Genomic DNA, 26,758 nt, shown 5'->3' on the forward strand with positions numbered 1-26,758 from the left:
TATTTCTTGTGCACTGCAGCTATTCCGCAGCGTTGATCCAGGTTAAGGCAAAAAAAAAACATGCGGTATAGGCCAATTTACATCATTGAGGAAAAATTCACTTCCCGACACCAATCTGGCAGTCAGATTAAATCCCTGGATTAATTAACTAAGCATAAGATGTAATTTTATTGTTCTCAAGAAAGGCGTCCAGGCCTCTCTTGAACTCATTAAGTGAGTTGGACATCACCACTTCCTCTCCCAGAGAGTTCCAGAGTCTCACGGCTCTGACCGTAAAGAATCCCCTTCTATGCTGGTGCAGGAACCTCCTTTCCTCCAGACGCATAGTGTGCCCCCTCGTCTTTGTCACCATCCTTGGTATAAACAGGTCAGTGCACGAGGGTCCATTGAACGTCCTGTCTGCTGCTGCTGTTCTTACAGATATTTCTAGACATAGCCCCAGGTATCAGGGGCCAAGGCAGACAGGGTATGTGACAGACTGCAGTGCATGATACAGAACAAGAGGGTCCATTGCATGTTCAACTTCTGACTGATCCTGCAGTGACAAATATTTGTAGACATAGCCCCAGATATTAGGAGCCAGGGCTATTATTTTTTTTTTATTTGCTTAAAAAGAAATCACAATTTTTCTGCTTCATTTGCTTGTTAGCACTGCAGAATACAGCCAGATCTTTTCCATATTAGAGCGATAAAAATCCAGAAATTTGTAGTGAACGTGGGAAATATCCATTTCCATTTTGTTGCAGTGTGTCAGTGAAGCTATTCAAATGAGGTTGCTGTGAAAAATAGTATTAGTAAACTACAGGCCCGCTTTTTAAAACCGTGGTTCTCCGTCAGAAGTATCACATATAACTGCATTCCAAAATCAGCCATTTATAGTGAAAGTGGAAAATATTGTCCTCCATTTATAGATTGTAGCAGTGTGTCAGTGTACACCATTTTACAGATCCTTTGCTTGTTCGCAGAATACAGCCAGATTTTTTTTTAGTTTTATTCATTACAGTATTGTGGAAGCAGAGGAACTTTTTTCAATGATCAGACGCACATGATCCATATGACTGCAATAATAATAAAGAAATTTTGTGGAGCGTGCCAAATATTCCACTCCATTTAAAGTCAGCCACCAGTGTTTTGTTTATCCAACTGACACTTGGTCGCTGACAAATACCACACTATTAAGCGACTGCCTGAAACCGTGGGCATCAGACATTATCCCATGTGACTGCCCTAATAATCCAGCAATTTTTGTGAGCGTGTCAAATATTACACTCCATTTAAAGTATTGTAGTTGTGGGTTCAAACCCATTCACAGTTGTCCGCTGACAAATAGCATATCTGTGAACAATGTCAGAGTATTACGCCACTTTTACGGACTGACAAAAAAAAAACATACAAAAAACAACCTAAATGGAAAAATTAAGAAACATTCTTTCCAGGGTAATGACTTGTATATAAGGCCAAAGAAATAAAAAAATAAAGTTATGGACTGTCGAAGACATTTATGCAACCAGAATGAACACTCATCTGTAGCTGGTGATAATACCACCTAGCGGCACCTGTCCCTATTGTAAATGCATCTAATAGTGTTATTGATAGGGAGTAGAGCAAAGTGAAAACCGCAGACGCGGTGGACAGAGCTGAGCAAAGCAAAAACCGCAGACGCGGTGGACAGAGCTGAGCAAAGTGAAAACCGCTGATGGGGTGGACAGAGCTGAGCAAAGCGAAAACCGCAGACGCGGTGGACAGGGCTGAGCAAAGCGAAAACCGCAGACGCGGTGGACAGAGCTGAACAAAGTGAAAACCGCAGACGCGGTGGACAGAGCTGAGCAAAGCGAAAACCGCAGACGCGGTGGACAGAGCTGAGCAAAGCGAAAACCGCAAACGCGGTGGACAGGGCTGAGCAAAGCGAAACCGCAGACGCGGTGGGGACAGGGCTCTGTACACACAGAACAGACTAGAAGGGAAAGGTAGAACCAGATACCCACAGGGTACTTGCAGAGAAGTAGCGAGTGGACCACAAACTCACAAACGGAAGTACAGTGACAACGAGCAGGAGTTAGGTACGAGTTCAGACTCTGCAGAAAAAGGGAAAGTACGGACATAGAGAAAAACAAAACAGGCTAGGAGAGTATTCAGACAAGAACAGACACAGCAGCAAGATACAGGAGCGGGTTCACACAGGCCTGGAAATACAGCCTCCAGGATAGGCAGAAGACAACAGGCTAGAAGATAATACAGACTGGACACAGTTCAGACACGGGAACTGATACCGAAGGCAGGAAACATAAACGTGACCTGGCATATCAGTGACCAAAGGCCAACTGACAGAACACAATGCTCAGGCAGGGATTCATTGGAGCAGCTGGGTTAAATACCAGATGGCAGACAGCAATAGGCTGAGGACTTCTCCTCTTCTCCCAGTACACAAAAGGGAAACCCGTCAGACTCTGGGGTTGGTGAGAATTTTTTAGGGCCAACCCATTTCTCACCCGAACAATCGAGGTCTCCGCCCCTCCCACAAAACAACACAGAGTTCCAGCCTATGATAATTAGGTGCAATAAATCCGGGACCAGGCTGACCTTATGGGACTCAGTACCTCGGGCTGTCTCAGTTACAACTCTGGCCACCGAATAGTCTTTAGCATCCCTGTGAATGCAGAGGACACCAACCTTCTTCCCAGGGATAAATTAGAGAGGGAGTGTGGCCCTCTTGAGGGTCACCAAACTCCCTGAATCTAGGAGTCCAATTATTTGCGGGCCATTCACTTTTACAAGACAAGCTTGGGGCCCCTAGCCGAGTGGACAGTCCACATTGCAAGCTGGATATGTGTAGAATGAACACCAGCGTCCCGTGCTACAGTCCATTTGCTCGGTGGTCAGGGGACAATGGAAGCTATATGACCTGGGCTGTGACATCTCCAGCAAATTACATCCCCCGATGAGGCCCTTGGCATGACCTCCGCCGCCTCCTTGGACTTTTGACACTCCACCCCCTTTTTAACCTCCGCCCCCGAGTATAGCGTGCGTTGACTACCCAAGGACCCGTCGACCCCATTACCTTTCCACCAGTCCGACCAAATCAACGGCGTTCTGGGGATCTCCCTGGGCAACCAGTCTGCATCGGGCTCGGAAGGGAGTGCACGAACCGGTCCATCACAACTCGCTCTACCATCTGCACTGGTGTAGAGGACTCCGACTGTAACCACTTTTGGACGAGGTGCAGCAGATCAAACATTTGAGAGTGAGGGGGATTGTCATGGTGATATGCCCATCGGTGGACCCGTAGTGCCCTGAAAAACATTGTCACCCCCAAGAGCGCCAAAATTTCTGTTTTCAATTTTGCATATTCTTTGCGCCCTGTAAGACCAAATTATAGTAGGCCTTTTGTGGCTCCCCCGTTAAATATGGCACCAGGAATTCTGCCCACTGCTCTGGCGAGAGTTTCTCCCTTTCGGCGACCCTTTCAAAAACGGATAAAAAGGCCTCTATGTTGTCACCCGGGGTCATTTTCTGCAAAGCTCTCCTCAACATCTTCCGGACAGAGAAATCATCAGCTGACATTGGGGTCGAAGCTGCCGCTGTGCCACGAATCGCCTCTGTGAGTAACTCAATCTGCTGCTGCCGGTTCTGTTGCATCAGCAGCTTACTTGTCTTCTGTTGTGCTAGCTGTTGCTGGAGCTGCTTGACCAGCTCCTTCATTTTGTCTGAATGCTGTTCCATTCTTATAGTTGCCTTTGCTCAGGACATGAAGTCTTTCCACAGCTGTCACACTTGCTTCCTGGAGATCTTGCCTGTACTTCTAGCAACAACTGTGGTAGATCAGCTCATTCGGCTGCACAAAGAGGTAGACACAAGAACAATGTCTTTTTAAGTCTTCCACTGGTTTATTAAAAGGACTGCATAAAACCAGTGCAACGTTAGCAAAACAAACACGGCCTCCCGGGCCTAACAGTGAAACAAAAACATATCGTATGGCACAGTCCTTGTTCCGACGGGAATCCGCCCGCTTCAGGAACAATCAACACAAGGTTCAGCTTTCCTTAACACGAAAACACAGCTCCAGAACTTGCACCTCCACTCACCCACACTGAATGTTCTAGAAAGATGGGTATTTATCCTCTGGACCCTACAGCTGTTCAATCATCCTAGCACTAAACATGGCTGTTTAACCCCTCTCAGCACTTAGGCTATGTGCCCACGATGCAGAAATGCTCCGGATTTTTTCCTGAACATTTCTGCATCTCCCTGGCAGAAAAAACGCATGCAGATTGTATATGTGTTTTCCTGCCAGGGACATGCGGATGTGAAGCGTTCTTCACATGCATTTCCGCATGCGGGTTGTCAAGCGCTTTCCAAGCGATTTTAGCATCACTTGGAAAGTGCTTGACAACTTGGTCACACTATATAAATCCATGCAAACTGCACGGATTTATATACTGTGACCGTAAAGAATACCAAAAAATAAAAAAATAATTTATACTTACCTTCCGATGGCCCCCGGAGTCTTGCTTCGCTCCGTCCTGGCTTGCCGTCAGCTCGCGGTACACTACACTGAAGGACCTGCCGTCACATGACTAAATGACGTCAGCGCAGGTCCTTCAGTCCACCGCGAGCTGCCGGCAAGTGAAGACAAGGAGACCGGGGGCCTTCAGAAGGTAAATATAATATTTATTTTTTATTTTATTATTTTTTTCACAGGTTCTATGGTACCTGGGTCCAGAGGAGAGTCTCCTCTCCTCTACACCCGGGTACCATCCGCACATTGAAATGCATGGAATGCGCATCTACAGATGCAGTGATACGTAATCCATGCGTTCCAATGCAAGTCAATGGCGGCGAAAACGCAGCGCTTCCGCAAAATAATTGGTAGTGCTGCGTTTTTTTAAGCAATGATAACCCGCAGCGGAAATCTCCGCAGCATGTGCACAGCACATGCGGATTATCATTGGGGAACATGGCAGGCCTTCTACCATGCATTTTTTAAGCGTTTCTGCAGGGTTTTTGCCACTGCGTAAACGCTTAAAAAACGCATCGTGGGCACACAGCCTTAGTGTGCTGGAGCATTTTCCTAGGTTTATATTACTGAAGCTAACAACCTCAGTGCTACATATCTCCCCTCTAGTACTTTGCCAGTCACTTTGTCACACTATATTAGGGGCACTGTGAGGGCGTCATACTGCATTGGTGGGAATACTTGAAGCATCATCGGGAGGTATGATTTTGACATCATATTGTATTGGGGGTATTATACTGCACAATTATAGTAGGTGGGGACTATGAGGACATTATTTTTTTTGTCTGTGCTACAATACATTTACCTCTTCCCTGTCTTTAAAAGTTAGGAGGCATGCTCTCTTTGGTGACTGCACCTGTGCGCCATAAACCCGCCATGTAATTGTTTATTTTGTAATTTTGCTTTGTGAGGGCAGGCAATTAATACTTTGACTATGGTACCCCAGGGTTTATATGTAGGCTCCTTGTCTCATCTAATTAATAGATCAGCCTTTAAATAGACAAAACTAGTTTGGGATTGGATGGTTGCTTCAGAAACTGTCTTAATCATGTATAGCTTCTTTTCTCCATTGCAGATGTCAAACTGAACAGAAGAGAGCAGCTCTGGACAATCATTTTAAGTTGTAGCTATGCAGTACATATAAATGATAATTATTCTATATACTTTGTTCATATATATCTGTTTTATTTAAATACTAATTATTTTTCAATAATATGGTGATTGGTAATCATATATATTTTCTAATCATAGTTTAGTTCTCTAAATTGTGTATTCTTTCTTTCTAACCTGTATTTTTTTCTTGTACATGTCCAAAAAGGACTAAGTTCCTATGTGAGATCTTTGATGTCTAACAAGAGATGATTTTTCTGTAAAACATTTCCCACATTCTGAACATGAAAATGGCTTCTCCCCTGTGTGAATTCTCTGATGTTTAAGAAGATGTGATTTCTCGTTAAAACTTTTCCCACATTCTGAACATGAATACGGCTTCTCTCCTGTGTGGGTGTTCTGATGAGCAACAAGATGATTTTTCTCTGTAAAACGTCTTCCACATTCTAAGCATGAATATGGCTTATCCCCTGTGTGAATTCTCTGATGTGAAACAAGGTTTGATTTCTGACAAAAACATTTTCCACATTCTAAACATGAAAATGGCTTCTCCCCTGTGTGAGTTCTCTGATGTGTAACAAGATAAGATTTCTCTGTAAAACATTTCCCACATTCTGTACATGAAAATGGCTTCTCCCCAGTGTGAATTCTTTGATGTGTAACAAGAATTGTTTTCCTATTAAAACATTTTCCACATTCTGAGCATGAAAATGGCTTCTCCCCTGTATGACTTTTCTGATGCGTAACAAGGTATGATTTCTTTGTAAAACATTTCCCACATTCTGAGCATGAAAATGGCTTCTCCCCTGTGTGAATTCTCCGATGGGTGACAAGCTGGTAATTTTTGCTATAACGTTTCCCACATTCTGAACATGAATATGGCTTTTCCTCAGTTTGAATTGTCTGATTTGTAACAAGGCTTTTGTTTTGCATATTGGTCTTTGATGCCACTGAAGAAAGGACCTGTTGAAAATGATCAGATGATGGATCTTTACTGTGAAGGGTCAGAGGTGTATCTGGGATAATGACATGCTCTTCAAATGTATTTGATGTGAAGCCATAATCATTTGCAGAAAAATCTGAAAGTATCACATATCCTTCTGATTGCTTGGTCCAGTCATCTGCCAAGAATAAAACTGATTTTATTATGTTTTCAAAAACTTGAAATTATATTAATAGTTACATTATTCTATATTCTCGTATAAGACAGTAGACAAAAAAAGGGACTATTAGATTACGATGTTAGCCCTCCAGCATGTGCTTTTTCAATTTTTCCACTTCCCTATTGAAGCCATCTTCTTGATAGGCACAGTGGAACACGAGCATATCACCAATTGTTTCAAGTTATATAATTTACTGGGTTAGTAAGTCAGTGCTATTAAGTGGTGTCCATCTCATACCCTCCCTGACAACTGCATGCAGTCTAGCACAGAGGAGGGCATGTGGGAAAAGTAGTAGCTTTGACGCAAGTGTAGAGTTTTGTGTTATTATTATAGAACTAAACAGAGCATCCAAGAAAGTAGGTAAAGTCTTTTTATATATTTTTTTAATATATTTTTTATATGTGATGGAAGTATTGATTTCCATCACAAATATACAAATATGGAAGCACTGACAGATCTGAAAAATAATTGAAAAAGTGTCCTCTACAAGCCATGATTGCCAGTCCCTGGTTCTTCCAAAGATCAACTAGCTTAAAGTCTATGGACATGTTTGCACAAAAAAATTAGTAACCAGATGTGACTAAATTTCTGAGGTTATGTTATTTTTGTTTGTATTTTGTTGCATTGAGCTTTCCTTTTTATAACAAACCTTGTTTTTCACCTCTAATTTTTCAAACTTTTTCCTTGGGAGGTATTTCTCCAGCGCTGTTCACATGGTAGGTTTTGATTTCTCATGACCTACCAAAGCACAAGCTTCACTCCCTCCTTCTCAACTTTCTTAGATTGTTATACAACCTAGTCCACACACTGCCAGACTGGTATATGATTTGTCCTCTTCCTCAACCTTCTCTCATCACCTGTGATCAGCTGTTCACATATTCACACTGTGGAGTTCTGCGCCATAAAAAAATGGCACCTGATGGTCCACAAGGAAAAACTTGCAACACATAGTCTATATTGGTTCAGTTAATGGACATAAACTGAGCACACTGTCCAAGTATCTCTTCTGCAGCAGCTTAGAAGTGTGCTATGACTGCAAAGGATAGATGTCTATACAAGTGTGAATAGCCTACTTTTCCTTTAAGGGCTAAATCTTAAATAAATGTGTACAAACAAACCCTAAATAATTAAACATAATTCTAAAAGTCAGGGACTGAGCAGAATCTGTGACTTCTCGGTATTTAGTGGTCACTACTCACCTGGGTAGTCATATGTAGGAATCTCCTCTTTACACCGCTCATCACCCCTCCCATATATCTCTATTGTATGAATATGGGGCAAATCTTCCTGCTGAAACAAATACTGTAAAAGTCACAGACAGATGGAGAAGTCGAAAAAAATAATTTCTAAGAAGAGATAAAATCACAAATGAAAGCAGTAGTTATCACATAGCTCTGAGTTTCCGGTATAAATTTAACCTGTCGCCTCCAAATTCTAACCAGCGGTCTCTATAACCTAAAAATTGTGAGAAGATCCAGACAAAATCTAATGACTATGATCAGCTTTATCCAGTCATCTCCACAAAGTATAAAACGTACACTGAATGGCCACTTTATTAGAGACACCGATAAGCTGAATGGCCATTTTATTAGAGACACTCATCTGGTAGCATACTGCATCTCCATTGGCTTTCAGAACCTCAGAAATTCATTGTATTATAAACCCCACTAAGTGATTAAATAGTTCTGTAGAAATATTGGCCCACGCCGACAGGATGGATTTTTTCAGTTTTGCACATTCGATGATGGCACTGACATGCTCTGAACAACCTGTTCTACCTCATCACAGAGATGTTCTAAAGGATTAAGAGCTGGGGACTGTGAAGGTCAGGGAGGCTAGCAAAACTGTTCCTGGAAGCAATCTATGACTATATGACCCTTGTGACATGGTTTCCTTCTACAATACGGTAATCAGTGGTCATGAAATGATAAACTTAGTTGACCACAATTCTTAGGTAAGCCCTAGTGTCCAAACATCCGTCCACAGGTATCAGATGTCCCAGTCTGAGCCCAGAAAACATTCCCAGTAACATTACTCCATCTCCACCATCCTGAAATGTTGACACCTGACAAGAAGGGTAAATGGATTCAGGCAGCTTGCTTGAGCCAAATTCTGATCCTGCCATAAGCATGGTGCAACTGAAATTTGGATTCATCTGACCAGACAATGCTTTCTACTGCTCAGTTTTGCTATTTTGCTCTCTTTTGTCCAATTATTTTTTTTACTTTCCATTTCACTTATAAAGAAGGGCACTGAAAATTGTCATCATCTGCCGTTGCCCATCTGTGCTAGGGAAGAACAAGTGCACTTAGACATGTTATTTGGACAATTGCTTCAAATATTAGGATTGTGCAGCACCAGTTCATTGGAACAATTTTTGATATCATCCTTGAGAAATTTACATCTACAAGATCTTGTTTCAATAGAGGTTCTTTCTCAATCACAACATTCCTAGTATAATCTTGACACTATTTCATTTAAAAAATCCATGAGGTATATAAAATACTGCCCGCAGCCAATCTAGCACCAATGGCCACGCCTTATTTGAAGTTGCTCAGATCACTACATTTTTCCATTCTAACAAATTCACACTGAAACTAATAATTTTCTGCTGCAATCTGGGGTCGTCGGTTTAGTTTCATTACCAGAAAGCTTCAATCTTGAATGAGCCGGTGTCTCTAATAAATTGCCCATTCAGTGGTGGATAAAACAAGAATGAACACAAGATCTTCACAGCCTTCTACACATCATAGGGGAGATCTCATTACACCTTCTCTCCATCTACCTGAGGATCCTGAGGAACATTGGGATTTTCTTGTTTACAGTCCTGTGGAAGAAGAGGACGGGGACATCTCTCTGGTGTTGTCCTCTCCCTGGATAGAACTGTAGGAAACACATACAGGGACTGAGTTCACAAACAGATAATTATAGGCAGTGTCTATAATTTTATTTTTGTCTTTTACCTGGTGATGTGAGGGGCTGGGGAACCTCTACCATGACGTCCTTGTACAGATCTTTGTGTTCTTCTAAATACTCCCACTCCTCCATGGAGAAATAGACGGTGACATCCTGACACCTTATAGGAACCTGACACATACAATGATACAGTCATCCCCTTGATCCCTTCAAATTGTTACTGTAAAATGTCCCAGCATTCCCAGCAGTGTCACCTCTCCAGTCAGCAGCTCAATCATCTTGTAGGTGAGTTCTAGGATCTTCTGGTCATTGATGTCCTCATGTACCAGGGGATAAGGTGGAAGCCTGGTGATTGGGCTCAGGGGTCTTCCCAATTCCTCAGACACAGGGGCGTGACAGCGCTCACTAGAGGTCTTCTTGACTACTGTGTAATCCTGGTTATGGAGAGACACATTAATACATCTCACCACAGACATTTCCAGAGTCCTCACCTCTCCAGTTCTGTCCATCTGTTATTCCCATAGTTAAGAATGATGTAATGTGATGTCATCAGAATCTCTCACCTCTCCAGTAAGCCGGAAGAGGATCTCTAGGGTGAGGTGGAATATCCTCTCCGCCATCTTGTCCCTGTCCCTATCCATCCTTGATGGGTCAATCAGGAAAATTTCTATTATATAGAAGATCTCCACTGAGAGGATCCGATATTGTAGGGACCTGAATGGGGAGAAGATGACGATGTAACATCATAAAGATCCCATGTAAGATGATATAATTACTGGAAATAATATGCAGAAAACCTACGGTTAGATATAAAGTGTAAATGTTGTTCTCTTTTCTTGTAATCAGTGTAACATCACTTACAAATAATGATGAGCAAATCTATTAAAAACAAATATATTTTTTTATTAATTTTACTTACTGCGACAGCTAACAGACAATTCCCTATACTCCTCCTTCTATATCTGTCCTCTGCCTTGGACACAGTCGACCACTCCCTCCTACTACAAATCCTCTTTTCCCTTGGCGTCAAAGACCGTGCTCTGTCCTGGATCTTCTCATAAACGCACATTTAACGTCTCCCACTCTCACACTACCTCATTAACCGCTCTCTCTCTATTGGTGTCCTTAAAGCTCTGTCCCAAGACTCCTACTCTTCTCAAGCTATACCTTTGGGACAACTCAAAGTCCCATGGCTTCCATTACCACCTATACACTGATGACACTCAGATCTACCTCTCTGGCAAAGACATCACCTCTCTGCTGGCCAGAATCCCAGAGTGTCTATCAATCATATCCTCCTCCTTTCGCTCCTTAAAACTCAATGTAGACAAAACTGAACTCAAACTTTCCCCCATCTCATCTAAACCCCCTACCAAATCTATTACAATTAATGACACTGTGATCTACACAGTACCTTGAAAATATGTAAGGGCAATGGAAGTATTCCTTCTTTTCCTGGAAATATGACAATCCACAATCAGATATAGAGTGCTGGTTTATTGTCAACGCGTTTCAGAGTCACACCGACTCCTTCTTCAGGAACCCATACATAAGAGCAGTATACAACAGACAAACATGGTTAAATAGTAAATACATGAAGAAATTTAAAAAAGGGCGCCAAGGTAAGGGGGAGGGGAGTACATAGTCATATGTCATGAAACAAAACAGATACAGTAAAAAAAAATCCCTGTTGCAGTGTGTGCAAACTTGGTCAAAAACTACAGAAAACATCTAACCTCTGTAATTGCAAACAAAGCTTTTTGTAGCAAATATTAAGTTCTGTTTTTCTATTGTATCAAATACTTATTTCATGCAATAAAATGCAATTTAATTATTTACAAATCATACAATGTGATTTTCTGTTTTTTTATTTTTAGATTCTGTCTCTCACAGTTGACGTGTACCTACGATAAAAATTAGAAGAATGATGAAAGGTGTCAGTAATTCCGCGCTCCTCCTTTAAATTAGATTATACAGGATCCAGTCCTTTTGTGATAGATTTATTCCTTTGACAAGCTAAAAACAGACGCATTTCGCGGACGTCCTGTCCACTTCTTCAAGTGTATAGCTTAATCGGTTCAGGACAGCCCACTGTACATAGACGTCGGCGCTGCCTGGGCTCTGTGCAGCGTCGACGTTTAAAAACGGTGGGTGGTCCCACAGCGCTCAGGACCCCCAGGGTCCTGCAAGCGCTGCGGTTCCGGTGCAGAGCGATAGCTCTGACAGGGGACATCATCAGGACCTGATTGGATCAGGTCCCAATGATGTTAACCCTTTGCTATCTTCTATATGCCGCGATCTATAGTGATCGCGGCATATAGAAGATAGTGAGAGGAGAGGGGGTCGTCAACTTACCTCTCCGACGGCCCCCTGATGCCTTCCAGGACCTGCCGTTGTTATGGCAGCTGGAGGTCACATGACCGCCTCCGGATCTGCCATATATGGTGTCCTGCTAGGCTCAGCCTGCAGCTGAACTCTAGCAGGAGACAGACAGTGTAAAACTGTCAGCAAAGATCTCATCCAATGCAATACATGTCTATTATATTGCATGAGATCAGTGATTAGAAAAATAAAAATTAATGTCCCATACAGGGACTAAGTAAAAATGTAAAAAAAAAGTCAAAAAAATGATTTCAAACGGTTAAAAAAAAAAATCACAAAATAAATAAAAATAAATAAAATATTAAACCAATAAATCCGTATATTTATGAAAAAAACAAAAAAGTACACATATTTGGTATCGCCGCGTCCGAAACAACCCGATCTATAAAACTGTCACACTAATTAACTCCTTCTGTGCACACCGTAATAAAAATAAATAAAAAACGGAGCAAAAAACTATGCTTTTTCATCATATCGCCAAACAAAAAGTGGAAAAAATGCGATCAAAAAGCAAAATGGAAATAAAAATGGTACCGCTGAAAACGTCATCTTGTTCCGCAAAAAAAAAAGCCACCATACAGCTCCATCAGCCGAAAAATAAAAAAGTTATAGCTCTCAGAATAAAGCGATGCAAAAAAAATATTTTTTCTATAAAATTGTTTTGTGTAAAAGCGCCAAAAAATAAAAAACATATGCAGTAAGTGTAGTATTGCTGTAAACATACTGACCCGAAGAATAACGCTGCCTTATCACTTTTACCACACGCAGAACGGAATAAAAAAAAACTCAAAAAACAATTCCTGAATTGTTGGTTTTTGTTAATTTTACCTCCCAAAAAACGGAATAGAAAGCGATCAAAAAATGTCACGTACCCAAAAATGGTACCAATAAAAATGTCAACTCGTCCCGCAAAAAACAAGCCGTCACATAACTCTGTCGGCCGAAATATGGAAAAATTATAGCTCTCAAAATATGGCGATGCAAAAACTAGATTTTGCAAAAAAAAAAGTGTCTCTTAGTGTGTGACAGCTGTCAATCATAAAAACCCAATATAAATCTGGTATCTCTGCAATCGCACCGACCTGAAGAATAAAGTAATCTCATCACTTATACCGCACGAGGAACGGCGTAAAAAATAAATAAAACCAATTCTTCATCTGCTACTGATTTGTTTATTATGTCTCCCAAAGATCGCAGAAAGGCTCTGCTCACATTTATCCTGCGCTCTGCGCTGAGCACTTACACCAGAGTTTCCGTGTAAATCTCTGAAATACGTGATTCAGACGGAACCCATGACGGAAGATTCCCTGTGATGAGGCAGATATAGGACACTGTGGATGCCGTCTGGCCAGTGATCCCACTGTGTCAGTTTTTTTAGGCGTGCATAAAAGTGCGGTTGGCCACAGTTTTGTGTACTTCTGAAAAAAAGGACACCACTAAACAGAGGCCAGACGGAGTCCAGAGTAACTCTGCTGCCTCATTACAGTGAATGGATCCCACAGGGGTTTCATCTGAATTACATCACTTGGAAAATCAGATGGAAACCCCGATGTAAGTGCTCAGCCTCGAGCGCCGGATAAATGTTACGTAAAATGTTCCCAATAAAAGCTTCAACTCAGTCCTCAAAGAAAGCTAGTCCCCACTCAGGTAAGTCATCTGTTAAAAATATTCCAAGTTACTGGTAGCAGAAAGGCTCTGGAAAAGTGAAATGGCCCTTGCCCCCCAAAAGAAATTCAGAAAATGTTGTGCTCCCAAATCCAAATGCCTATTCTACAATAATTTGTTCTCCAATTGTCAAATAGCGCTCCGTCCCTCCCAGATCTCGCCATATGGCTAAGCGGTACGATACAGCCACATATGGGGTATTGCCACTTTTAGAAGAAATTGTGTGACACATTTCGGCACCATTTTTACCCATTGCCCTGTGTGAAAATGTAAAATCTGAGGGTAAAACATTTTTTTGTGGTAAAAATATAATTATGTTTTCTTCACTGCCCAATGGTATAAATTTAAAAATTAAAAAATACTCACTACTTCCCTAGATGAATTCCTTGAGAGGTGTAGTTTACAAAATGGGGTCACTTGTGGGGGTTTCTGCTGTTTCGGCATGTCAGCGACTCTTCAAATGTGACATGGTGTCTGCAACCTATCCCAGCCAACATAGTGCTCCTTTCTCTTCCGAACCCTGCCGCACACCAAAGCAGTGGTTTTCCCCCACATATCGGGTATCGGCGTACTCAGGAGAAATTGCACAACAAATTTCATGGTGCAATTTCTCCTGTTATCCTTATGATAATGCAAAATTAGGGAATGAAAAACATTTTTTGTGGGAAAAATGTGAACATTTTATTTTTACGGCTCAATATTATAAACTTCTGTGAAGCACCTGGGGGTGCAAGGTGCTCACCACACATCTAGATAAGTTCTCTAAAGGGTCTAGTTTCCAAAATGGTGTCACTAGTGGGGGGTTTCCACTTTTTAGGCACATCAGGGGCTCCCCAAATGCAACATGGCGTCCCTAATTATTCAAGCAAATTTTACATTCAAAAAGTCAAATGGCGCTTCTTCCCTTCCGAACCCTGCAGTGCGCCCAAACAGTGGTTTTCCCTCACATATGGGGTATCAGCGCGCTCTTGGGAAATTGCACTACAAATTGTGTATTCCTTTTTTTCCTGTTACACTTGTGAAAATAAAAAAGTTGGGTCTAAAGTAACATTTTTGTGAAAAAAAGTTAAATGTTCATTGTTTTCTTCCACATTCCAAAAATTCCCGTGAAACACCTGAAGGGTTAATAAACTTCTTGAATGTGGTTTTGAGCACCTTGAGGGGTGCAGTTTTTAGAATGGTGTCACTTTTGGGTATTTTCTGTCATAAAGGCCCCTCAAAGTCACTTCAAATAAGATGTGGTCCCTAAAAAAATATTTTTGTAAATTTTGTTGGAAAAATGAGAAATCGCTGGTCAACTTTTAACCCTTATAGGTTCCTAACAAAAAAAAATTTTGGTTCCAAAATTGTGCTGATGTAAAGTAGACATGTGGGAAATGTTATTTATTAACTATTTTGTGTGACATATCTCTCTGATTTAAGGGCATGAAAATTCAAAGTTTGAAAATTGCAAAATTTTCAAAATTTTCGCCAAATTTCCAATTTTTTCACCAATAAACGCAAGTGATATCGAAGAAATTTTACCACTATCATGAAGTACAATATGTCACGAAAAAACAGTCTTAGAATCAGGGGAATCCGTTGAAGCGTTCCAGAGTAATTACTTCATAAAGTGACAGTGGTCAGAATTGAAAAAATTGGCCCGGTCACGAAGGCAAAAACAGGCTCTGGCGCGAAGTGGTTAAGAGAGGTTAGCAGCAGGGAACATATATACACCATGGTAAGTGCAAAAAAACTGGCACCAAAATGCCAGCAGCTTTTTTTTAACAAAACTTTACATATTCCTTAAAACAGTGTGTCTGATAGTGTCATTAGAAGGACACTCATAAAAAAGTAATGAGAGTTGTATAAAATTGAAATATACTTAAAATATCTTCCACATAAGTTATAAAGAGTAATATATATATATATATATATATATATATATATATATATATATATACACAGTACAGACCAAAAGTTTGGACACACCTCATTTAAAGATTTTTCTGTATTTTCGTGACTATGAAAATTGTACATTCACACTGAAGGCATCAAAACTAGGAATTAACACATGTGGAATTATATACTTAACAAAAAAGTGTGAAACAACTGAAAATATGTCTTATATTCTAGGTTCTTCAAAGTAGCCACCTTTTGCTTTGATGACTGCTTTGCACACTCTTGGCATTCTCTTGATGAGCTTCAAGAGGTAGTCACCGGAAATGATTTTCACTTCACAGGTGTGCCCTGTCAGGTTTAATAAGTGGGATTTCTTGCCATATAAATGGGGTTGGGACCATCAGTTGTGTTGTGCAGAAGTCAGGTGGATACACAGCTGATAGTCCTATTGAATAGACTGTTAGAATTTGTATTATGGCAAGAAAAAATCAGCTAAGTAAAGAAAAACGAGAGGCCATCATTACTTTAAGAAATGAAGGTCAGTCAGTCCGAAAAATTAGGCAAACTTTGAAAGTGTTCCCAAGTGCAGTTGCAAAAACCATCAAGCACTACAAAGAAACTGGCTCACATGAGGACCGCCCCAGGAAAGGAAGACCAAGAGTCACCTCTGCTTCTGAGGATAAGTTTATCCGAGTCGCCAGCCTCAGAAATCGCAGGTTAACAGCAGCTCAGATTAGAGACCAGGTCAATGCCACACAGAGTTCTAGCAGCAGACACATCTCTACAACAACAGTTAAGAGCAGACTTTGTGCAGCAGGCCTTCATGGTAAAATAGCTGCTAGGAAACCACTGCTAAGGACAGGCAACAAGCAGAAGAGACGTGTTTGGGCTAAAGAACACAAGCAATGGACAATAGACAAGTGGAAATCTGTGCTTTGGTCTGATGAGTCCAAATTTGAGATCTTTGGTTCCAAGCACCGTGTCTTTGTGCGACGCAGAAAAGGTGAATGGATGGACTCTACATGCCTGGTTCCCACCGTGAAGCATGGAGGAGGAGGTGTGATGGTGTGGGGGTGCTTTGCTGGTGCCACTGTTGGGGATTTATTCAAAATTGAAGGCATACTGAACCAGCATGGCTACCACAGCATCTTGCAGCGGCATGCTATTCCATCCGGTTTGGGTTTAGTTGGACCATCATTTATTTTTCAACAGGACAATGACCCCAAACACACCTCCAGGCTGTGTAAGGGCTATTTGACCAAGAAGGAGAGTGATGGGGTGCTACGCCAGATGACCTGGCCTCCACAGTCACCAGACCTGAACCCAATCGAGATGGTTTGGGGTGAGCTGGACCGCAGAGTGAAGGCAAAAGGGCCAACAAGTGCTAAGCATCTCTGGGAACTCCTTGAAGATTGTTGGAAGACCATTTCCAGTGACTACCTCTTGAAGCTCATCAAGAGAATGCCAAGAGTGTGCAAAGCAGTCATCAAAGCAAAAAGTGGCTACTTTGAAGAACCTAGAATATAAGACATATTTTCAGTTGTTTCACACTTTTTTGTTAAGTATATAATTCCACATGTGTTAATTCCTAGCTTTGATGCCTTCAGTGTGAATGTACAATTTTCATAGTCATGAAAATACAGAAAAATCTTTAAATGAGAAGGTGTGTCCAAACTTTTGGTCTGTACTGTATATATAAAGAGTAAAAAAATATATAAAACAGTTTTTCGTAATATATATAGTAATTCAAACCCGTCGTTCCTTGGAATTATATGCCATATCAAAACAACGTCCATGGTTAGTGCCTCTAGACCACGGAGGTATCTGATAGTTGGTCGACATTATTTAGTCATTTTTATATTTTTTAGGAGGGATACAACTGTATGAAAGTATTAATAAGGATTAGCATAACTAAAGTGTATGTTCATGGTGTAACTCTGACCAGTTTATGCATATGCTTCCTATCTTGTTCGCGTCCCTATTGTCAGGATGAAATATAAATATGCTTCATGTCACCAATAAAGCCAAAGCAGTGATTAAATTAAATTAACCGCATCAAGAGGAAAGGGTATGATAGTATTTTGTGCTCCTCCTAATATCTAATTTCGCATACTTTACTATCCCGGATAGTAGGGATAATGAAAATGGGTACTCAATGATCCCGTAAGTCAGTTGGATATACGACGGAATCGCCTCTTGTGCAACGCGTGTTGCAGTACCAGTCAGCAAAAGCAAATACTTTGCAATTCGCTTTTGGCATATACTCTAAAACGGTCAGCACCATTTTACACATTTCAAAGCACAGCAGAATCACATGATCTTGGGTGAGGTCTGGAAAGCACACCGCCTAGCCTAGCATAGAGGCACATGGCTCAGCACATAGGCACATGGCCCAGTCCAGCATTAGGGCACGCTATACAATCCAGCACAGAGAGGCACGTGGCCAAACCCAGCAGAGAAGCACAAGGCCCAACCCAGCAGAGCAGCACAAGGCCCAACCCAGCACAGCAGCACAAGGCCCAACCCAGCACAGCAGCACAAGGCCCAACCCAGCACAGCAGCACAAGGCCCAACCCAGCACAGCAGCACAAGGCCCAACCCAGCACAGAAGCACAAGGCCCAACCCAGCACAGAAGCACAAGGCCCAACCCAGCACAGAAGCACAAGGCCCAAACCCAGCACAGAAGCACAAGGCCCAAACCCAGCACAGAAGCACAAGGCCCAACCCAGCACAGAAGCACAAGGCCCAAACCAGCACAGAAGCACAAGGCCCAAACCAGCACAGAAGCACAAGGCCCAGCCCAGCACAGAAGCACAAGGCCCAGCCCAGCACAGAAGCACAAGACCCAACCCAGCCCAGAAGCACAAGGCCCAGCCCAGCCCAGAAGCACAAGGCCCAGCCCAGCCCAGAAGCACAAGGCCCAACCCAGCACAGAAGCACAAGGCCCAACCCAACACAGAAGCACAAGGCCCAACCCAGCACAGAGGCATGTGGCCTAACCCAGCACAGAGGCATGTGGCCTAATCCAGCACATAGGCATGTGGCCCTACCCAGCACACAGGGCCACGTGGCCTAATCCTCCTCTTCCTTTTCTTATCAATAGCTGTGCAGGAGTGTATCCATAGTGCAGACAAAAATGGAAACAACAAGAGCTTCCCCATTCTGCTTGAGATTGTGGCCTCATGCCTCATCTGATGGCTGAGGGACATCTATTCAGTGAGGTGTTGGCCACTTGACAAGAAAAAGGAGAGGCCAGAACCATCCAATCCTACCTGTGTCCATATAATGGAAGTTTAAAAGATCTAACTTGTCCTCGCTCTAGTGTACCTCTCATGCAGCGGTCATCTGTAGGGACAGGAAAAACACTGCATGCTGTGGGATTGGCCTTTTAACCTCTCTTTTTCCTGTCCCAGCAAATGTAAAGGAGGACAACATCCTGTGGTGCTGTCATGAGGTACATCCTGGAAAACAAACCCTCATCAACTCCATGTCGACTAAAAAATAAAAACATTATTTGTCTCAGGAAATGGCAGCATAACCTAAGTTAACATATTTTTAGTATCCTAGTACCTCATTATAAAACACACCCCAGACATAGACAGCAGAAAATAAGGAAAAGATGTTTCTTACCAATTATAACGTTCCTCAATGTGTAAAGAAGTGGAGGGGTCAGTAAATCTAATTTTACGGCAGTATGATAGAATAGGGAGGTACTAGACCTGTTATTAGTATCTCTCTGCGGCATGCACATTATGGACACTCTGTAGAGCACAAATATACACAGCACGAACGCATATGCAGAACATGCACACTGAGCTCTACTGTATGTATGTACATACACATATACACAGCTCTGCTACACACACAGCTCTGCTATGTACACCTACACATACATAGCTCTCCTTCCTACACACAACCACAGCTACCAAGGACATAAAGCACCCATGAAGGTCTCAATAACTTTCTCCCCTACCCTGCATTGATCAGATTGATCAGTGTCGGGCAGGACAAGAGAGAACTGTAATTCTCTCAGTGATGTGGAAGGATGCAGTGAATCACGGCGGTAACTCGTATGCCACCTCAGCGCCACCCTATTCACCCTGGTCACAGCACCGTTTCTCCTCTTGTCAGGTCATCTCGTTTGAGTTGCCTTTTGCAGCACTTCTCTGCACTGCTGCATCAGCATGTAGCTTCCATTTGACCTTAGGGGGACGTGGGTGGTTTATGCAGGAAATTAATCCTGCGGTATACTGCAGAGATAATGTTCCCCAGCCTATCCCCTGCCAGAAGGCTCTATATTAGGCAGCTCCTCCCATCACTCTTTGCCTGAACATTGGTTCCTAGTTAGTTTGTCTGCCAGTGTCCTGATTATGCATTTGTTTGTATTGATTCTACTATTATCGACCCGGTTTGTATACCCGTCCTGTCTGACCTCGGTTTTGTACTCTGATCCTGTGCTACCTGCCCTGAACTCGGACCATCTGACTACGCCTCTAGTCTTGTCCTCCTGTACCTCGTACTCACGCCTCAGACACTAAGGTCAGTTGCTGCAGTCACAGGGACTGCCTTGGAGTGGTACCTGGTGTCTATCGGCAACCCAGCCTATCCTCACCATCAGAGGCTTTAGTGAAGACCCGAAGACACTTAATCACGCCCCTCCAGAGTAATTTCAGCCCATGACGCAGTGGGCCTACACCCACCAGCATTACATTGTGTCAGTGTTCTCCTCGATTACAGGAAGCTGTCTCCAGACAAAAAAATATTGCATACGTTAGCAAGATTTTTGTCTTGCTAAAAAAAGTGCATCAAATAATTAAAAAATATATATTTTTTTACTAATTTCGGAATGCATTAACTCCACTAAAATAGTAAAAATAAAATGATTACAAGTTTTTTTATGATCATAATGGTATTGAACTGGAGTTTCATGTTACTAGGGTCACTTCTCTCAATTAACTCTGCAAAAATGAAACTCAAAAACCAATGGCGTAATTGTTTCTTTTTTCATCATTTTACCTCACTTGAAATTTTTCTATATATCTTTAGTACATTGTATTATAATGTGAATAGTTAAAAACAACAACCCATCCCGCAATGAACAAGTCTGTATACGGTTATATCAACAGAAGAAAAAAAGAGGAGGAAAAAATGAAACCACAGAATGGAAAATTGGCTGCTTTCTTAAGGCCCCGTCACACTTAGCGATGCTGCAACAATCCCGACAACGATATGACCTGTCAGGGATCGTTGCTGCGTCGCTATGTGGTCGCTAGTGAGCTTTCAAATAGGCAGGCTCACCAACGATCAGGGGAGCAGCGACATCGTGGAAAGATTCTTTCCACGATGTCCTGCTCCTGGTTACCAGCCTGCTGCTGAAGCAGGAGCAGGCTGGTAACCATGGCAAACATCGGGTTTTTAGGGGCACACGCGCACCTAGTAACCCGTTGTTTATCATGGTTACCACTCTGCTACAGTGAGCGGGAGGTTACCACTCACTTTAGCAGGCTGGTAACCATGATCAACATCGGGTTACTAGGGGCACACGCGCACCTAGTAACCCGTTGTTTATCATGGTTACCACTCTGCTACAGTGAGCGGGAGGTTACCGCTCACTTTAGCAGGCTCATAACCATGATAAACAACGGGTTACTAGGTGCGCGTGTGCCCCTAGCAACCCGATGTTTATCATGGTTACCAGCCTGATCGCTGCTCCCGCTGGTCACACACAGTGATGTGTGCTGACCAGCGGGAGGGCAACGACCAAAAAATGGTCCTGGACACTTTGCAGCGATCAGCGACCTCACAGCAGGGGCCTGATCGCTGCAAAGTGTCACACATAGCGACATCGCTGGTGAGGTCGCTGTTGAGTCACCAAAACCGTGACACAGCAGCGATCTCGCTAGCGATCTCGCTATGTGAGACGGGGGCTTTAGGGGTTAAATATTATATAAAATCGTGCTCACTGATAACAGAGAGTTAAAGGTCCTTAAAGCATACCTTTCAGCAGGATTTTGCTAAGTAAACTAGAGGCAGTGTCATGTTGTGGCTGCTGCACTGATTAATATGATACCTGAGGTGAAGAAATCCGTTTTGTGGTTCTTGTGTAATCAGTGTTTGCAGCTTTGAGCTAATGATATGCCCATGCTCCAGGGTGGGACGTAGGCAGGGTCTTTCCTTGGTGCTCTAGGCCAGATCAGTAAGATAAGACCTACCTACAGGCCGCCCTAAGCACATGTACAGGTGCATCTCACAAAATTAGAATATCATTAAAAAGACAATTTATTTCAGTTCTTCAATACAAAAAGTGAAACTCATATTATATAGTCATTATAAACAGAGTGATCTATTTCAAGTGTTTATTTCTGTTAATGTTGATGATTATGGCTTACAGCCAATGAAAACACAAAAGTCATTAAATCAGTAAATTAGAATACTTTATAACAACAGCTTGAAAAATGTTTTTAAAATCCAAAATGTTGGCTTACAGGAATGTATGTTCAGTAAATGCACTCAATACTTGGTCGGGGCTCCTTTTGCATCAATGTTTCGTGGCATGGAGGCGATCAGCCTGTGGCGCTGCTGAGGTGTTATGGAAGCCCAGGTTGCTTTGATAGCAGCCTTCAGCTCGTCTGCAGTGTTGGGTCTGGTGTCTCTCATCTTCCTCTTGACAATACCCCATAGATTCTCTATGAGGTTAAGGTCAGGCGAGTTTGCTGGCCAATCAAGCACAGTGATACTGTTGTTTTTAAACCAGGTATTGGTACTTTTGGCAGTGTGGACAGGTGCTAAGTCCTGCTGGAGAAAGAAATTTCCATCTCCAAAAATATTGTCAGCAGAGGGAAGCATGAAGGGCTCTAAAATTTCTTGGTAGACGACTGCGCTGACTTTGGTCTTGATAAAACACAGTGGACCTACACCAGCATGACATGGCTCCCCAAACCACCACTGATTGTGTTGGAACTTCACACTAGACCTCAAGCAGCTTGGATTGTGTGCCTCTTCACTCTTCCTCCAGACTCTGGGACCTTGATTTCCATATGAAATGCAAAATTTACTTTGCATTTACTTAGTGTGTCAATGACTGCCTTCTGGACATCTGTCAAGTCAACAGTCTTCCCCATGATTGTGGAGCCTACTGAAACAGACTAAGGGACCTTTTTAATTGCTTACGAAGCCTTTGCAGGTGTTTTTTGTTAAGTATTTTAATTTACTGAGATAATGACTTTTGTGTTTTCATTGGCTGTAAGCCATAATCATCAACATTATCAGAAATAAATATTTGAAATAGATCACTCTGTTTGCAATGATTCTTTATAATATATGAGTTTCACTTTTTGTATTGAAGAACTGAAATAAATTAACTTTTTGATGATATTCTAACTTAGCGAGATGCACTTGTATGTTCCTCATCATATAGACAGCCCGACAGAGAGATAAGGGAGGGCCTGTGGGCAGATCTTTTCTTGCTGATCTGGCCTAGAGCACCAATGAAAGACCCTGCCTACAGTCCCGCCCCAGATAACGGGCATATCATTAACTAAAAACGGCAAACACTTATTACACAAGAACCACAAGATGGATTTCTTCACCTTAAGTACCATATTAATCAGTGCAGCAGCCCCAACATGACACTGCCTGTAGTTTACTTAGCAAAATCCGGCTGACAGGTTCGCTTTAAGGGACAGCACAGGAATCTCAATTTTAGTTTTGCTGTAAACTAATAATAGTAAGCAGGGTTGCGGAATCGGTAAGCCAAACCACCGACTCCAACTCCGACACCACAACTAGGACTCCACAGCACTGCCTCACTACTGAGCATGTACATAAAGTGCAGCACAGATTCATCTAAACTAAAAGCCTAGATCCTTAGATCAGGAGCATAACAGACATTTATAGGACATTTCATAACTTTCCCAAATTCTTATCAAAACATTTACAGCACATCCTGTACTGAACTACTAAACCCAATTTATTATATATTTTAGGAGTCGGTCCATTTTATACTGACTCCAACCCCACCAAAATGGACACCGACTCCGACTCCACAGCTCTGGTAGGTAGTGGTGGATTGGAAAGACTGACAGGATGACAACTCTATTGTTCTCTCGATAAGACAACGTAAACATGACAAAGACATGGAAATATGGAGGCGAAAGTCTCAGAAAGTATTATCACTTAACTAAGATCCAACTTTCACAACATTGGCAGCAATCTCTTGACATATTGTCACTGATCAGCAAACCAGCTTTCCCACCTAGTTGAGTCATCTGAGCTACCATGATCATCTAAGTAGTGGAAAAGCTGCATAACAGCTCAGTTGTATGGTGTGATCTACCATGGTCATATAGCTCCTAAGTGTTGTAGAAAGGGCATCTTATGTACATTATAAAAATCAAATGCACTACATCTGAGCTTTCTTTCATGGACAGGGAGCACCACAAAGAGCAGAATACATTCGATTAACACAATGACAAAGCTTCTTACAATATGCCACAATTTTGTGTTAAAGGGGTTACTTGGACATGTTTGACCTTGTTAAAATAAAAACACCTATACTCACCTCCTGTACCCGCACCGTTCCAGCGGTTTCGGCACTTGCGTTCCTGGGTCTCATGTGACGTTCTGTCACTTGAGCCCTGTGCCCAAGCAGTGCTCACGCCACTGTCCCCTCCTTCAGAAGAATTGGAAATCAACAGAAAGTGAGGGCTGCAAGATGCTCTCTCACTTCCTCTTGATATTCGATTTTTCGTAATCGGGCACTGTGATGCCAGCGCTGATTGGGCACAGGGCTCACGAGATGAAAAGATGAGCGAGCACTAAAATACTCGGCTGCTCGTTATTCGAAATGAGCAATTCCTAATGCTCGTTTTGAGTAACGAGCATAATAGGAGTTAATGAGAAATCAAAGCATTTTTCCGGCAGACCCTACAAGCAGATCTAGGGGACAGTGAAAATGTTGAAAAGAATGGAAAAAGTGCTGAATGGTAGGAGAACAGCATGGGAAAAAACCCTGGAAGCATATCTGAGAATCAGCATATCCATATCGCTGCTGAGAACAATGGTGCCACACTTTTACTCCACTTTAAGGACTGAAAATAAAACATTCAAAAATCAACGAGAAATTGGAGTTTACAGGAAAAAAATGTTAAGAAACATTCTTTCCTGTACAACTACTGGTATATGACAAAATTTAGAAAGGATTAAAAAAAATAATTTAAGTAAACCAAAATTTCATTTTTTATTAAAAATTGGAAATTTCAGTGTAATTTATGAAGGAAGCAAAAAGTGGCAAAAATTACGGACTCAGATACACCCTGTATTATACATAAGGGAGGGCCTCATACACATTCTGTTCAAATTATCATGTAGTGGTACTCCTAAACTCATAAAGGCTGTGCACTAAGTGCAAGGCCTGCCAAGAATTACAAGCAGGGTCATCCATACACCCTTCAAGGAATCAACTGTAGTACGTCATTTAAATATTAAGAAAGTGTAGTTGTGGTACATTTACACACACAAAGGTTATGCGCACAGTGCAAAGCTTACCAAAACTTACAAAGCAGGGTCACCCATACACCCTTATTATTCCATGTAGTATTCTGAGTTGGATGGAGGGGGCACCATCCTGTATGGTGCACGGGACTGTGGGGGAATCATCCTGTGTGTGGGATGCGGCACCGTGGGGTCATCATCCTGTGTGTGGAGTGTGGCACCGTGGGGGCATCATCCTGTGTGTGGGGTGCGGCACGGTGGGGGCATCATCCAGAGTGTGGAGTGCGGCACCGTGGGGGCATCATCCAGTGTGTGGGGTGCGGCACCGTGGGGGCATCATCCAGTGTGTGGGGTGCGGTACCGTGGGGGCATCATCAAGTGTGTGTGGTGCGGCACCGTGAGGGCATCATCCAGTGTGTGGGGTGCGGCACCGTGGGGGCATCATCAAGTGTGTGGTGTGCGGCACCGTGGGGGCATCATCCAGTGTGTTGAGTGTGGCACTGTGGCGGCATCAGCCAGTGTGAGGGGTGTGGCACCATGGGGGCATCATCCAGTGTGAGGGGTGCGGCACCATGGGGGCATCATCCAGTGTGTTGAGTGTGGCACTGTGGCGGCATCATCCAGTGTGTGGGGTGCGGCACCATGGGGGCATCATTCAGTGTGTGGTGTGCGGCACCATGGGGGCATCATTCAATGTGTGGGGTGTGGCACCGTGGGGGCATCATCTAGTGTGTGGTGTGCGGCACAGTGGGGGGCATCATCCAGTGTGTTGAGTGTGGCACTGTGGCGGCATCATTCAGTGTGTGGGGTGCAGCACCATGAGGGCATCATTCAGTGTGTGGGTGTGGCACTGTGGGGGCATCATCCAGTGTGTGGAGTGTGGCACCATGGGAGTCATCATCCTGTGTGTGGGGTGCGGCACCGTGGGGGCATCATTCAGTGTGTGGAGTGTGGCACCGTGGGGGCATCATTCAGTGTGTGGTGTGCGGCACCGTGGGGGCATCATTCAGTGTGTGGTGTGCGGCACCGTGGGGGCATCATTCAGTGTGTGGGATGCGGCACCGTGGGGGCATCATCCTGCGTGTGGGGTGCGGCACCGTGGGGGCATCATCCTGTGTGTGGGGTGCGGCACTGTGGTGGCATTATACTGTGTGTACTATGTGTCGTGTCCTGTCCTTCATAGCTGGGGGGGAGGGGGGATCCACATCATAGGAAAGGAAAAAAGTTATGCATCTTACAGCACAGCAACACAGAAACACCTAAATGTTCTCAGCACTGAGGGGGTTAATAGTAATGGGGGATCTCCACATACCTCCACCTGCAGAGCCGCCACCACATATATGGCTGCTCTGTGCGCACAGGACCTGTGATGAGGTCACAGGAGGGGAGGAGTCAGGGGTCACATGATCAGGGGCCTCAGTGGATGCAGGACTCTGCTGTGCTGGTTGTCATGGTGCTGGATGAGGGGTAGTTTCTGTGTGGGGTCAGGAGGGGTTTACAGGGGGGATGTAGCAGAGCCGCGTGTGTACGAGGTGTACGGAGCGGAGCCGCGTGTGTACGAGGTGTACGGAGCAGAGCCGCGCGTGTACGAGGTGTACGGAGCGGAGCCACGTGTGTACGAGGCGTACGGAGCGG

General features: G+C 43.2%; 1 protein-coding gene across 1 annotated transcript in view; it reads right to left on the reverse strand.

The window, feature by feature from the left end:
• Positions 1–3,864: 3,864 nt before the first annotated feature.
• LOC141271451 (uncharacterized) overlaps positions 3,865–26,758 on the reverse strand; it is a 108,300-nt gene continuing 85,406 nt past the window's right edge. The window contains exons 16-22 of the mRNA XM_073681522.1: positions 10,504–10,558; positions 10,266–10,412; positions 9,957–10,136; positions 9,750–9,873; positions 9,572–9,669; positions 7,986–8,088; positions 3,865–6,744 (exon numbers count right to left, since the gene is read on the reverse strand). Coding sequence (XP_073537623.1) covers positions 5,834–6,744; positions 7,986–8,088; positions 9,572–9,669; positions 9,750–9,873; positions 9,957–10,136; positions 10,266–10,412; positions 10,504–10,558 — 1,618 coding nt within the window. The 3' untranslated portion in view covers positions 3,865–5,833. The remainder of the gene's footprint in view (positions 6,745–7,985; positions 8,089–9,571; positions 9,670–9,749; positions 9,874–9,956; positions 10,137–10,265; positions 10,413–10,503; positions 10,559–26,758) is intronic.

This window comes from Phyllobates terribilis, unplaced genomic scaffold (assembly GCF_046119375.1).
Source record: "Phyllobates terribilis strain yellow unplaced genomic scaffold, ASM4611937v1 Scaffold_5__5_contigs__length_657084704, whole genome shotgun sequence".
In the NCBI taxonomy this organism is placed as follows: Eukaryota; Metazoa; Chordata; class Amphibia; order Anura; family Dendrobatidae; genus Phyllobates; species Phyllobates terribilis.